This window comes from Trachurus japonicus, chromosome 18 (assembly GCF_045865225.1).
Source record: "Trachurus japonicus isolate A0001 chromosome 18, Traja_1.0".
NCBI lineage: Eukaryota > Metazoa > Chordata > Actinopteri > Carangiformes > Carangidae > Trachurus > Trachurus japonicus.
The window spans coordinates 1,780,688-1,795,570 of NC_140924.1; the positions used below are offsets into that span (position 1 = coordinate 1,780,688).

The window sequence follows — 14,883 nt, forward strand, 5'->3', positions numbered from 1 at the left end:
ATATGACTCAAAGTGTATTAATGACTACTAATAGTTTTGTTTGGAATTTTTTTTTTGCCCCACCAGAATTTTTTTAAAATTATTATTATTAATTTTTTTTTTTTTTACACTTTATTATTTTATTTTACTGCAACTTTATTGCTATCATCATTGTTATTATTCTTCATTCAATTTTTGACATTTATTAATTTATCTTATTCTTTTATTCCTTTCTATCTTTATTTATTTTTATCTTGTTCTGTGTGCATCTGCTCTGGTTCTGTTCCCCTTTTTGTTTTTAATTAGTGTGACTGCTGAAGCAGTCACACTATTGTTCTTCTGTTTGGCCATTTTCTTCCGCCTTTTTACGGTCTTCTTCTAGTCCTTCATACTTTGTGCTATTTCAACAATTCATATATCAAAACGTGCAGCTTCTTTTGAACTTTATCGGCATTACTTTTCTCTTTTTAACTATTTATACTTTTTCAAATATTTAACTTTTTCTGATTTTTTTCAGCTTTATAATGTGTGTGTATTGCGTCTAACGAGCAGAGCCAGAGTGGTGTCAGAGTGGAGAGAGGCAAAAAAACATTCTAGAGTTTTTCTGGCTAAACTGTCAGCATGGCCACAAATTAAACTCTAGACAAATTATTTTCTCCAGTTTTGTAGCCACACTTGTCTTCTGGCTAAAATTCTGGTCAAAAATGCAAAGAGACTTAGATAATAATTTTAAATATTTTTTAAATGCAGCCAGGGAGCTCTCTGCTCTCATTAAGCTCAATGCATTTTTTTCACATCAGCAGGAGAAGGAGCTCAACTTTGTAACTTGCTGTTAAGTGCTTTTTAATTCATTTGAATTCACCAAAAAATAGTCACAGGTCACAAAAAAGTCCTCTTCTCACTTGGTGTGGCTAATTTATATTAATTTATTTTTGTTTTAAGCATCATTGAAAAATCTCACATTCATTAGAGTCTCAACCTCTCCTCTTCACAACTCCTCTGTAGTGTAGGGGTTAGGGTGGATGCTTGCCAACCCTAAGGTCACTGGTTCGAATCCAAGGGAAGAACTCTTGTTATGTTATGTTGAATTCTGCTCTCCTCCCCCGCCTTCAATTGGTTACAGGTGTTTGTTATCTCCTTGATTACTCGTACCAGTTTGCAGCACATCATCACATTACAATGAATGACAACAGTCTTGAAAGCAGTGTGCTCTCTGTAGCCGAGTGGCAGAATAAAGGTTTCGTGATCATATGGTCACGGGTTCGATTCCTGCCTCAGTCATTTCACATCATTGCTTGACTTTTGATTCCAATTATTCAGCTGTCATTGGACAGTCTTTGATTCCTCATAGTATAAAGCTCATTGTAACTCAGGTTCTCTGTGGCCATATGGTTAGTGTGTTAGGTGTTGTGCTATTTCAACAATTCATATATCAAAACGTGCAGCTTTTTTTGAACTTTATCGGCGTTACTTTTCTCTTTTTAACTATTTATACTTTTTAAAATATTTAACTTTTTCTGCAAATTAAACTCTAGACAAATTATTTTCTCCAGTTTTGTAGCCACACTTGTCTTCTGGCTAAAATTCTGGTCAAAAATGCAAAGAGACTTAGATAATAATTTTAAATATTTTTTAAATGCAGCCAGGGAGCTCTCTGCTCTCATTCAGCCCAATGCTGAGAATTCTCCACAACTCTGTCTGAAACATGCTTATGTCTGTGCTCTCTGTGGCGAAGTGGCAGAGTAAAGGTTTATTGATCATGAGGTCATGGGTTCGATTCCTTACTTTTTTTTTTAAGCAGAAGCCAGTGATCCTCTTATCAAAGGTTTTCTTTACCCCTCACATACTGTCTCTGTCTGTAGCCTAGTGGTTAGCTTGCTGGTCTGGAGACCTGAAGGTTGCTGGTTCAATTCTTGCCTCAACAACAATTATAGTGAATTATTTTCCCAGTCGTCCTCTGTTGACTTCTGATAACTTGCTTCATGTTGAAACTGCTGCTCTCAGCCTGAAATTCACAGAAATTTTCATTCTAAGTCATTCAAGCTTGACTCTCAAGCTTTCTTGATGTTGACAGTGTGCAGATCATTAACAGACAACAGTCTCTGCAACTGTGTGTGCACCGTGGCCTAGAGGCAGAGTGGAAGTCTAATGATCATGAGGTTGTGGGTTCAATTCCGACCTTGGTCAAACATTTGTATGGTGATCACTGCTTGCACTATTTGCTAATTCTGCAACAGCGTTCAGTTGCTATCAGCAGTCACACCATTTCCATTCTTGGAAATGCTTTTTCTAGTTTTAATTGTTGTCCTGTTTGTTAGTATTGTCTATTGTTTATCTATCACACTCCCTTTTCCCTGTATTATTCACTATGTTTTTTTTTTTTTTTCCAATGTTTTGAGGAATTAAATAAAATTTTGATCAAAAAAAAAAAAAAAAAAAAAGATACATCTAAACACGTCTGTATTCAGTTTTAACCAGTGATTTGGTGTTTGTGCTTAGAGTGCAGGGCCACAAACAAAAACCTTGTTCAGGGGGCCACCAACATCCTAGGACCGGCCCTGACCTCGTGTCTTTCTCCCAACAGGAGAACTAAACTATAATGAACTTCACAGAGAAATAAAACACAGACGGAGCACAAAGAAAATGTTACATCACTACAGATTGTGATTGACAGGAGGTCCCAGAGCCAATCAGATCAGTAGTTCTGATTGACGAGTCAAATTAAACCCTGAACTAGAGCTGCAACTAACGACTATCTTCATTATCTGTAATTTAATAAAATGAAGTTGAAGCTATCACATGGTTTTTATTTCAGGTTTCTATCTGCTGCAGAGACTGAGAAATGCAATTATTTTATTTATTTCAGAGGTTTATAGAATTCCCTAATTTTTCTTTATCACCATTAGGGCCAATGGATGTATTTATAGATGATAGCCAAGGGTGTAAGCTTTCAAATGGTTTTTATTTCATCTTTCTATCTGTTACAGATGCCATAGGGTTTTTTTAATTTTTTATAACCAAATAGAAACTCCTCGTTGTCCCTTTAAACCATTAACTGATTAGTTGTTTGGTCGATAAAATGTCTAAAAACATCAGTCAGTGTTTCTCAAACCACCAGACGACATCGTCCTCTAATGTCTTGTTTTGTCCACAAAGACTCAGTTTATTGTCGTAAAGGAACAAAGAAACCAGAAATATTCACATTGAAGAAGCTGCAATCAGAGAAAACGACTCAAACTGATTATTAGATTATCAGAATAGTTGACCATTAATTTAATAATCGGTGAATTGTTGCAGCTCTACCCTGAAGGCCTGAGTGAACAACATCCACATGACTTCCATGTCGTTCCTCTTGTGTCTTCCAACCAGGACACGTCTGTCTTCCTGCGCTTAACGTACTTTACAGTCTAAAGCATGGCCACTACAGCACTTTATTCTTCCTTAAAAAGAGAAAAGAGACGATGTTGTTAAAGCAGAAGTAAGTGGTCCGGTCGTTTTGGCTAATGCTGCGTTCCAGGCAGGCTTTTGAAATCGTAAATTACAGCTTCAAGTCACAACTTACGACTTTGTAGCGTTCCAGGCAACCCACTCGTGTTTCTCCGACCTGTTTTACCTGTGAAAGTCACTATAACGGCCACTCGTAACTTCTGACCCGTGAACTCGTACCAGATCGAACTGGTACCACTTCACAGGTCGGAAAAATACGAGTTTCCTTGAACGCACCATAACAGTCCTCGTCCCTACGTCACCACATTCACGGCGTTCCTTGGCTGCACACACAGCCCTGCATGCCGTTCTCTCTCCTCATTGGATAAAGGTTGTAGGATACAAGGAAAGTTTTCTCCTGGGCTCAGAGCAGAGCAGAGTGACTGACAGACCCGTGTTTCAGACCAAACACTCTATAGAAGTGATTGCTGTCGGAAGATATAACTATTTAAGACTTAGATTAACACAAATATATCACTTACTTCTGCTTTAATGTAGCTACATCGTCCTTTTTAAATAAATAAAATCATCATTGTGTTGTTGCTGTTGTTTCAACCTCATTGAGAAGTGTCTTTAATAAAGTATGAACCGACTTGAACACTGCATGTGCTGATTCACTCACTAGGTGGCAGCACAACACAACACTACACTAATACACTAACACACTAACACACACACACACTAACAGACACACACCAGAACCAGAACCAACACCAAATTACAATGCACTATGGTAACAGCTGTTCATTTATGGAACAAATTGGAGAATGACTTAAAAACATGCAATACCATAATCTTATTTTAAAAAGTACTTAAAAACAGGATGGTTAATTTATATAAGATAGAGTAATGAGTGGTGACACGTGCTATGCTGCTGCTGTTTTTGTTCTGTTTTCTGTATGTTTGATTGTCTTTTTTTCCTCTTTTTTTTGAGGAGGAAGGAAGTAGGGGAGGAAGAAGGGAAAGGAAAAGAAGAAGGACGGGAAATCAAATCAAGCAGCTTCTCTCTTTTGTATTGACCGAAATAAACGAAACGAAACAAAACGAAACTAAACTAAACTAAACTAAACACACAGCTGTGATGTGACCACAGAGACTCAGAGAGACGAGTGACGGCTCCAAACACTTTAATGATGTCAGAGAGTACAAAACAATAAATACAACAACACTGTGCTACTGTGTGCGTGTATATGTGTGTATATGTGTTAATGTGTGTTACTGTGTGTGTATATATGTGTGTATATGTGTGTATATGTGTGTGTGTTAAGCGGCGCGGGGGCTGTAGAAGGGCAGAGCTCTGATGAAGGCGTCCAGGCGGCTGCTGAACAGTTCACTGTCCAGACTGTCCCCCAACACACACACCGGGTTCTTCACGATGTACTCCACGTACAGCTGACACACACAACAACACAATACACAATACACAGACACACAACACACACAGACACACAACACACAGAGAGAGAGAGAGAGAGAGGTGAGCTTTCATTGATGGTATAAATATATATAAACATGTATACAGGGTTCCTACACATTTGAAATTTCTGAATTCCAGACTTTTTCCAGACACTAATTTCCAGACTTCTCTGTAAAAAAATTCAAATTATTTGTGATATTTGCGTAAATAGATGTGCATAATATAAAAAAAGTATGCAATTTATCATTTGTTTTCATGTGTATGCCATTATGTAACCAAATCACTTCCTGGAGATTGTAGCTATAGGTATAATAGCACATACAAAATAATGAACCCAAATAACTTCAGATGAGACCAAACCCAGATAAGTATTAAGATAAATATATTTCCATACAATAGTTTCCATTTTCCATACATCTCCAGACCTGGAAATGTAGAAAATGTAATTCCATACTTTCCATACTTGTGTAGGAACCCTGTGTATATCAGAGTGATCCAACATCTGGTTTGTTTCATTTGGTTTTAGTCAAATCAAAGTCCAGTTTCTATTGGAAGTTGTTTTGTGAATGAGCCGTAACTCTGGGAAAAGTCTAGTCTCGCCATCGATATCCCATAATACTCATTATAATAATCATACAGTATATTATGTATAGGGATTAACACTACCATCTATTGCCATGTTGTCATTATTGCAGTTGCTATTCTTATTATTATAAATAATTTCTTTTTCTCTTCCTTTCTGGTTTTTTTTTTGTTTGTTTGTTTGTTTTTTGGAGGAGGGGGAAGGATAACAGACCACACTACCACTATTACTATAATAACTCCCTTTAAACTTAATCTATTAATATTAGCATTACTCGGGCCCCTGCTGGGCCAAGCATGGGGGATCTTGGCCTGTCGTCTCCTTGCCCCTCCCGGCCTCCCCCCGCCTCTCTGCCCCGGACCATTCCCGGGTGGCTCATCAGCTTTTTTAATGCACATCACACTAGCTTAGGTAAAGGAAAGGGGACACTTCATAACATCCCCTTTCCCTGGTTTTAATGCACAACATACACATTTCTTAAAATAATTAATTAATTAAAAGGGAAAAAATAAATAAATAAATAATAATAGAATATGAAATTGCAGACACAGTTAGATATAGGGTAAGGTGTTGGGCCGCACGCAGTCCGGGGCACACGGGGTGGGGGTGGGGGGTTCTGGGGGTGTTGGGGGGGCGGCGGGCCGGTCCCCTGCGGGTCAGCAGGGACCCGAGGTGTACTATAAACTCCATACAATAAATTCTGGGATCCCCCTCCTCATCCATCCACTCTCCATACTGTTGCCTGATCCCGTTGCGTTTTTGTTTGGTTTTTTTCCTGTTTCTCTCCCCATTTATTTATTTGTTATTGTTATTTGTATTTATTTGTTTATTTTTCTACCTACCAACCTTTTCATCTCTGTCTCTTCTCATAATAGTGTGTTTGGCATATTTTGCAATTTTGTCTACTCATTTCTATGTTTATTTATTCATTTATTTTCTGTCTCTATTCAAGGCCACTAGTCATACCCCCCCCCACACACACACACACACACACACAAACACAAAACCACAAACTGTAGTTGTTGTTATTTGCTGTTGTTTACACCTTGTTTTGTTTGTTGTCTGTCCTGTATTGTAAAATAAAATAAAAAATAAAAAATAAAAAAATGTATAGGGATGTCACGATAGTAGATTTTCTTGGTACGATTATTATGCATTAATTAATTTCACACTACACTATAAATGTGTAAAATCACATAGTTAAAATACACATTACTAATTATAAAATATTTTAAATAACTATTCAAATATGAACAATTATTAATCCTCCAGGGGAAGTGTTTGAAATATTCAAGTCATTAATTGTCATCAATACCAAATAGTTAATAAAAGTTAATTTTAATCTTTTTTTTTTTTATTACAAATGACACTCTAGCATTTAAATTCCTACCAATTCAATGTTACGTTAGTTAAATGGACCAGTATCTGAGCATTTACCTTTATTTTGGAGCACATCTGCCAGTACGGTTCATACATGATCTTTTTTTGGAAACTGACGGTATTTAGGAATCTTTACGATCAATTAATTGTGGCGTTTAATACCGAGATTAATTATGAAAACAAGTAATCGTGACATCCCTACTTATGTATTATATTTATATATTATTATGTTATATTTATATATCCACAAGTTTCCCAACGTCATCTATGGTGAAAACCAGAAGCCGCGGTTTTGCATTTCTGGTGGAATTGTACGTTTCCGTTTCCATGGTTTCCAGTCGTTCAGTTGTCATAGTTACAGCGGTAAACGCATGGATCTATTATTTAACGCTGGCTTTTAACACGGATGTCAATGTGTGTGATATCCACTGTTAAAAGCTGCTGTGATGATCCATGCGTTTTACAGATTTTCATTGAAAAAAAAAAATCCATGCATTTACCGCGACTACTGAAACCATGGAAACGTAAACATAAAATTTCAGTGACTGGTAGGGACGTCACGATTATAGATTTTTTTTGTACAATTATTGTCAGAGAAATAATCACGGTGCTACGATTATCACCATTATTACGCATTAAATAATTTCACAACATATGAATGTGTAAAATCAAACGCAGTCAAAATATAACTACATTACACATTTTTACACTAAATATTTTAAGTATCTACTATTCATATGTAACCAATTATTAATCCTCCAGGGGAAGTGTTTTAAATATTCAAATCATTAATTGTCATCTATACCAAATGTTTAAGTTTATTTTAATTGTTTGTTTTTTATCACAAATGAGACGCTAACATTTAAATTTAAATTTCTACCATGTTACGTTAGGTAAATTGACCAGTATTTCTTACATTTACCTTAACTTTTGTGCACATCTGCCTCTGTGTTTCCAACATAATCGTTTTTTTTTCTTATTTCTAGTGAAAATGTCTCATTTCTAGTCAAAACAAATCTCATTATACTTAAAATAAGACTCATCACCTAAAAATTAACTTGTTTTTAGATCATTTTCACTTGCTCCACTATCAGATTTTTCTACTTATTTCAAGTGAAAATTAGTTTGAAACAAGTGAAAATGATCTAAAAACAAGTTAATTTTTAGGTGATGAGTCTTATTTTAAGTGGAAAGAGATTAGTTTTGACAAGAAATGAGACATTTTGACAAGAAATAAGACAAATATTCTTGGAAAGATGTAGAGTTTTTGCAGTGTATTTCAGACAGACAACTCATGCTGCACCAATCCTGATCAGCTGAAAGTGACGGTATTTAAGAATCTTTACGACAAGTAATTGTGGCATCCCTAGTGACTGTGTGGTGTTGTCCGATGTCCGACTGAAAGAGGCGTTTCCATGGCGACTCACGTTGCTGTAGATGTGCTGCAGCGTCTCCCGGGCGTTGGGGACAGACAGGTCGGTGTTGAGGACGAACTTCAGGCCGCTGGGCGTCTCGTAGTAGTGGAGGCGGTACTTACTGGTCTGGAAGGTCAGGAAGCCGTCCTTCCTGAGGACAGACGGGTCAAGGACCACAGACAGGTGGGTGGAGAGAGAGACAGGTAGACAGACAGGTAGAGAGAGAGACAGGTAGGTAGGTAGGTAGAGAGATAGACAGGTAGGTAGGTAGAGACAGACAGGTAGAGACAGGAAGGACAAGAAGCCGTCCTTCCTGAGGACACACGGGTCAAGGACCACAGACAGGTAGGTAGGTAGAGAGACAGACAGGTAGGTAGAGAGAGAGACAGACAGGTAGGTAGAGAGAGACAGACAGGTAGGTAGAGAGACAGACAGACAGGTAGAGACAAGTCACATGATAACAACCAGAAGGATACATGTCCAGTGGAGACATCTTACTGACGAAGGAGCGGATGGAGAACAACATCCCATACATCAGCTTGAACTCCTGGAGAGACACAGACACAGACAGGTCAAAGGTCAGAGACACAGACAGGACAGGTCAAAGGTCAGAGACACAGACAGGACAGGTCAGAGGTCAAAGGTCAGAGAGACAGACAGGTCAAAAAGAGGAGTAAAGCAATATATTAAGCGGTAATATATATATTTAAGCATCAAAGATGTTCAATCAAACCCACATAGTTTGAAACAACGTTCAAAAAACACACAACCAGTGTCACAACTAAGCATATAAAGTCAGCTAGCTTAATGCTAACGTGTAATGTAAAAAGCCATAGACGGGCTAACAGAAATTAGCATTGCTATCGCCATTTCGCAGCAACCGACAGCCATAGCAGTAAAGCTGCTAAAAACTGTTTTACTTCTGGCTTCAGCGCTGTCAACACGTCACAGTTTAATCCAGAGTCTGTGGTCAGTTTATAACGCTTGCTTGGGGATTTGCTCCGATGTTTGTTTTGGGAGAAATGCAGAGTCTGTGGAAGCCGCGACCGGGGACCAGGGGAGCGGCTGTCACTGCAGCAGCAGCCGCTCTACTGAGCTGATCTGCCGGGGCCGAGCTCCGTCCTCATCCCGGGGGACCCCACACGCTTTCAGAGGTTTACCGCTGGCTGGTTGAATTCTTTTTAGGAGATTAATGTTGGTCTCATTGATGAAATTTAACAACTGTGGCAGTGGCATTAGTTTGTTTGAATGAAAAGTGAGCAGGGCTGCTTCTGGGCTACGGACTGAAATCACCACATTTACGTAAATAAATAAATGTTTTTCAATGAACCGATCAGTCTAATACATTTTATTAACATGGTTACTGTACATGGCAAAGATTATTACCACTTTATGACTTAAAATTGGTCTGTATTTCTATGGGAGTCCTATTGTCACTCTGTTATATCAATCGCTCTGGTCGGCAGTAGTCGGGGCGATGTGTTTCACTGTTTCCTTTCTCCTGACTGTGTCCGACGAGAGGCCACAGACTCGTCGGACAAAGGCCGTCGGGGTCGGGTCAGGTCGGGGTGGTGTGTGGGGGCTTAATGGACTTCACCAGGACTCAGACTGTTTTACACTGTTGTTGTACATTTATATAAATATGAATAAATCAAAGCGTTGTCCTCTGACCTCGTCCTTGTGTGTATATATATATATATTTATATAAATCTATATAAATGAGAGTATTGTCCTCTGACCTCGTCCTTGGAGATCCCCGCCTGCTTCTTCCTGTTCCACTCGTTGTAGTAGAGACAGCTGCCGTTACGGTCAAAGATGTACAGGTTGTGGACCGTCATCTAGGGGAGAGACAGGTAGAGAGACAGGTAGAGAGACAGGTGAGACAGGTGAGACAGGTGAGACAGACAGACAGTTACGGTCAAAGATGTACAGGTTGTGGACCGTCATCTGGAGGACAGACAGGTAGAGATAGACAGGTGAGACAGACAGGTGGTGACTCATACACACACATCAGAACACAGACATACACTAACATCACACTAACAACACCCAACTTTCTTTTTTTTGTATAGTTCTACTGTTTTATTACTTTTATTATTTCACTCTTGATCATATAATTCTTTTTTACATGCAATGTGGCACTCTAGTTTATTTATGTATTGTTGGTTTTATTCCATTGGTTTAGTTTTTCTCTGTTGAACCACAGCGCACACAGCACTTTAACTTAAAGAGCTGCTGATCTGATCAGTTCTATAGACTGTTTTTACTGACCTATTTGTAATAGAGTGGAAGCACCCTTTACTTCACTGTTTTGAATGCGTGTTAAAGGTGTGAAAGTATTTTGTATGAATGTCTTGTATGTATTGTCTTGTGTATGCAGTGGCTCCAAGCCCAAAACAAATTTCCCTTCGGGACAATAAAGTACAATCCAATCCAATCCAACTTCACCCAACTCTCAGACCAGGACAAATTCTGTCATCTGTTAGGAGAACAAAGAGCCACTGCTCTAGAAGCAGCTAAATATGTTTGTTCCTGTCACAGAAAGAGAGAAGAGCTGCTCAACATGAGCTCCTCTGTATGAGCAGCTTTACCTGCTAAATGATATCTACACTGTTTGTTCATTAGTATCATCTCTATTATTATATTTATGTTGTATGTGTTATTATTCCATTTTTGTAACGCTTTGGCAATATTGTACTGACAGTCATGCCAATAAAGCTTGTTACATTGACAGGTAGAGAGACAGACAGGTAGACAGACAGACAGACAGACAGGTGAGACAGCCGCCTCGTTACGTCACTGATACAGTAAATCGCTGTCCGATCATCAGACATATTATTGATCATTATAAAACGGAAAGGTGAAATCCGGCGATCTGATTGGTTGTTAACCATATATGTATGCTCAATATACCACGGCTACTATTCTAATCTTGGACCGGTCGCCCGCTCCACTCAGTGTATCTGTTTGGTTGGTGCAATTGATAGTTTCACTAGTGTCAGTGCATTTAATCTAGGGCTGCCACGATTAGTCGACTAGTCACGACTACGTCGACTATTAAAATCGTCGACAACTAATTTAATAGTCGATGCGTCGTTGTTTTGTTTTTTTTACTTTGTTTTTCTCTCAAAACTGCTGCAGCACCTTCCACACACGCACCCGCCGCCACAGCCGCGCATCACACACACACGTGCACTCACTCACTCAAGGCGAGTACACATAGGTGTTCTCTCTCTTTTCTCTCTCTACCTGCTACCTGTCTTGTCCCTCATGAAGCGGCACCGGTGTAGCCCCCCTCCCTCCCTCCCTCCCTCCCTCCCTCCGCCGCCGCCGCCACCTCTCTCTCTCTCTCTCTCTCTCTCTCTCTCTCTCTCTCTCTCTCTCTCTCTCTCTCTCTCTCTGTGTCATTTTAAATGAGAAGCGCTACTAGGAGCGGTACCGCCGCTCCATCGTTTTAAATCACGGACTGAAAAACAGCCGTTCGTCATTTAAAAATAAAATCGCGGACTTTGAGACTCGGTGTTGGAGAATATTGGAACGTTACCGCGTCCGGTCACAGCGTCCTGGTCACGGAATGAGCGCTCATCTTAACGAGCAAGTCTTCTCTCCCGGCGTAAAACTACGTCAATATTTTCCGGTAGCTTCTCATCACAGTCCACACCTTGCAGAGTTTGAGCTGCACCTCAGTTTCACTTGTTTTCATTTGACAGAGTTTCACACAGAACTTTCTGTTGAGTCTTTCCATGTTTCTCCTTCTGTGACAGTAAAAAGGCACATTTACATTTTTTCAGACAAGACGATTGTCTTATAAACTATTCAATTTTTTTTTTTTAACAGAACGACTAGCCTATTATTTACACTGAGCACAAGTTATATTTGAATATAGGCCTACCAAAACGTTATTATTGTGAATAATTCCTTAGTTTCAGGTGTCTACCTCATTTTATTTAAATGTAGCTGTTAAATGCCAGAGACAAATGAAGGAAAGAAAAACCTATAAAACCTTTAAGTATTTATTTTGGTGTTGTTTAGGCCAGTGCCTTATCTTTATTTTACTGAGCTGTTTGCACTTTATGCTACAGTTAAAGCTGCATATTTCATTAAAAGTTTAATGAACTATCATCTTAATTGTCTTTATTTTTAGTTAGCATATACCTTAAACACTTCAAGCTGAAAGCTAATGATGGTATATAAGAGCAGCTGCATGCTGGTGCGATAAGCTGTATGTTTTACATTCAATTTACGTATGATCCGATTAGTCGACTAATCGAAAAAAATAGTCGGTGACTAGTCGACTATCAAAATAATCGTTTGTGGCAGCCCTAATTTAATCAATAACTTACTGAACATGATCCCGCCTATTACACGGCGTACGAGTGAAATAATTCATTTGAAACATAATTTTGATCAAAATACTACTTTTATCGATTTATAAATGTTATAATTTAGCACATCTGCATGTCTGGTCTCCTCTCCGCTGTGTTGCTGAGCCTCCTCCCATTTGTTTTCAACAAAGCCTTTTATAATCAATAACTGGATCGATGGATTATCACATATATGTTACAATGTGTGTAGTCTTATCTGTCATAAACAAGATATTATAGGTTTATAGGGCGTGTTTGTGTGGCGGACTACAGGCTCTGATCTGATCAGCAGGTTTGGTTTTCAGCCAGGATGTGGAAGGAGCCTCTACTCTCTCTGTAACAGGTTACAAGTCATTTATCTAACATCACTATTAGTCCCAAGCTTTTTACTGAAGGTAAAAATGAAACATAAGGTAAATATCCTGCATAGTTTCTCTTTTCTGTGCTGCGCTGATCAGAGCGGCGTCCCTAGCAACGGTGTGTTACACTTGACAACCATTCATTATACAGAAATAACCATGTATATATGTCTATGGAAATAACAGCCCGTAGAGAGCAGCAATTGATCAGAGAGCAGCATTCCTGTAATGAATAAATATATAGAGATAAAAGATATATGTTAGAGAAAATAAATATATATATAAACCAGAGAATCAATTCATATCAGGTCAGAGAGAGAGAGGGAGGAGAGAGAATAAATAAATAAATATTCGATTCACAAAATACAACCAATAGTAATGTTCAATCTTATTAGTGAAAAGTAATCCCCAGAGCAGCTGTTTTCCATGGTTTTCTGCTGATTAGAACAGAAATAATCTGCTGCTCGGTGCTCTGCATCCTGTTACTTCTGCTGCTGGACTGAGTAGAACGACCGGTTCAAGATGGCGGCCGCATTTCTCGCGGCGCAGCGTTCGATGCGGCGTCTACTCTTTATATATCTATGGTTAACAATGGTAGAGGGGACTGAGCAGTGACTTTCATCTGAAAAAAAGCGGAGGAAAAGACGAGATGCAGAGCTACTAGGAGCTAACGTCTGGAGAGGTGGGACTATTTTTTTCACAGTGAGGCTATTTTATTGGATAATATGTATTTCTGGTTGAATAAAACTACATGAAATTGATTGCGTATCCCTCTTTCATATTGCCTTTATTGGTAACCGTTTTATAAAAGCAATATATCACTCCAGTCCGTGGTCTATGCTCATTCTACCACTCTAAGGGGGAACAACGCCCCTTAGCCGTGGTATAATGAGCATATACCACGGCCTGTCGTGATATATTGCTTAAATAACCTCTGGATGTCTGACGTGACGTCCAGTCTCAGGTGAGTGGTGCTATCCTCTCTCACCTGTGTAACGTCATACTTCCTGACTGTTGTCTAACAACCGGAGCTCGGTGTCTATCTACCTGTCTGTCTGTCTGTCTCTACCTACCTGTCTGTCTGTCTGTCTCTACCTGTCTGTCTGTCTGTTAAGTTAACTTGTCCCGCAGCCCCTGAAGCCTCTTTTCAAATTCAATTTCAAATTCAAAACAACTTTATTAATCCCACAGGGGGCAATTCATTCTTACCGCCAGGTGTGGTCCTGCTCCAGCCCCAGGTGAGGTGACGTAGCAGCCGGTAAAACAGGTAGAAACGAGACTTTAAACCGTTTAACTGTGAAGAAGGAGCGAGCAGAGAGAGCAGCTGCGGTGTTTACCTTCACTTCCGGGTTCCTCGCTCCGCAGGACCCCGCTGGCGGCTGACCGCAGCGCGCCTGAAGGAAAACATCTAAATATGTGTTTATGTACTTTTTTAATATTTAATAATATTTTTCTGTAATATTATTTAATTTATACATGTATTATTTTGTTCGGTTTGTCTCTACAGTTGTTTGATTTGTCTGTAAATGTTATTTCTTTTTTTTTTTTTTTACTGTCTTCTGCCTCTCCTTTTTTGACTGTTGCTGTTTCAGACACCTGCATCTTCCTACGGCGATTACTATTATTATTTTCTATTTTTATTGTAAGAAAAGCAATAAAGAAGAATGCAACAGTTTCCTGTTGAAGAATGTATGTAGAATGCATGTACATTTTGAACACAATAAAGTTTGAAAAAAAAAAATCTTCCCACGGCGATAAATAAACAGGTTTCAACCAATCAATTTTTTTAAAGAAAAGAAAGAAAGAAAGAAAGAAAGAAAGAAAGAAAGAAAGAAAGAAAAAGAAAGAACTTGTTCGCCAAAAAAAAAATCTTCCCATGTGATCTCGCGAGATGCATAAA

At 38.8% G+C, this 14,883-nt stretch overlaps 2 protein-coding genes across 3 annotated transcripts in view; both read right to left on the reverse strand.

Annotated features, from left to right (window-relative positions):
- The window catches only part of LOC146968260 (beta-enolase), a 471,092-nt gene that overhangs the window by 202,501 nt on the left and 253,708 nt on the right, over positions 1–14,883 (reverse strand). The gene's annotated exons all lie outside the window — the stretch shown is intronic.
- Positions 4,577–14,883, reverse strand: part of LOC146968272 (trafficking protein particle complex subunit 1-like) — a 70,748-nt gene continuing 60,441 nt past the window's right edge. The window contains exons 1-5 of one of the 2 annotated variants that reach the window (XM_085760201.1): positions 14,193–14,337; positions 10,000–10,098; positions 8,737–8,807; positions 8,273–8,411; positions 4,577–4,857 (exon numbers count right to left, since the gene is read on the reverse strand). In XM_085760201.1, coding sequence (XP_085616327.1) covers positions 4,729–4,857; positions 8,273–8,411; positions 8,737–8,807; positions 10,000–10,098 — 438 coding nt within the window. In that variant the 5' untranslated portion in view covers positions 14,193–14,337 and the 3' untranslated portion in view covers positions 4,577–4,728. Of the gene's footprint in view, positions 4,858–8,272; positions 8,412–8,736; positions 8,808–9,999; positions 10,099–14,192; positions 14,338–14,883 lie in introns of those variants that run through there. The other variant, XM_085760202.1, reaches the window with a different exon arrangement.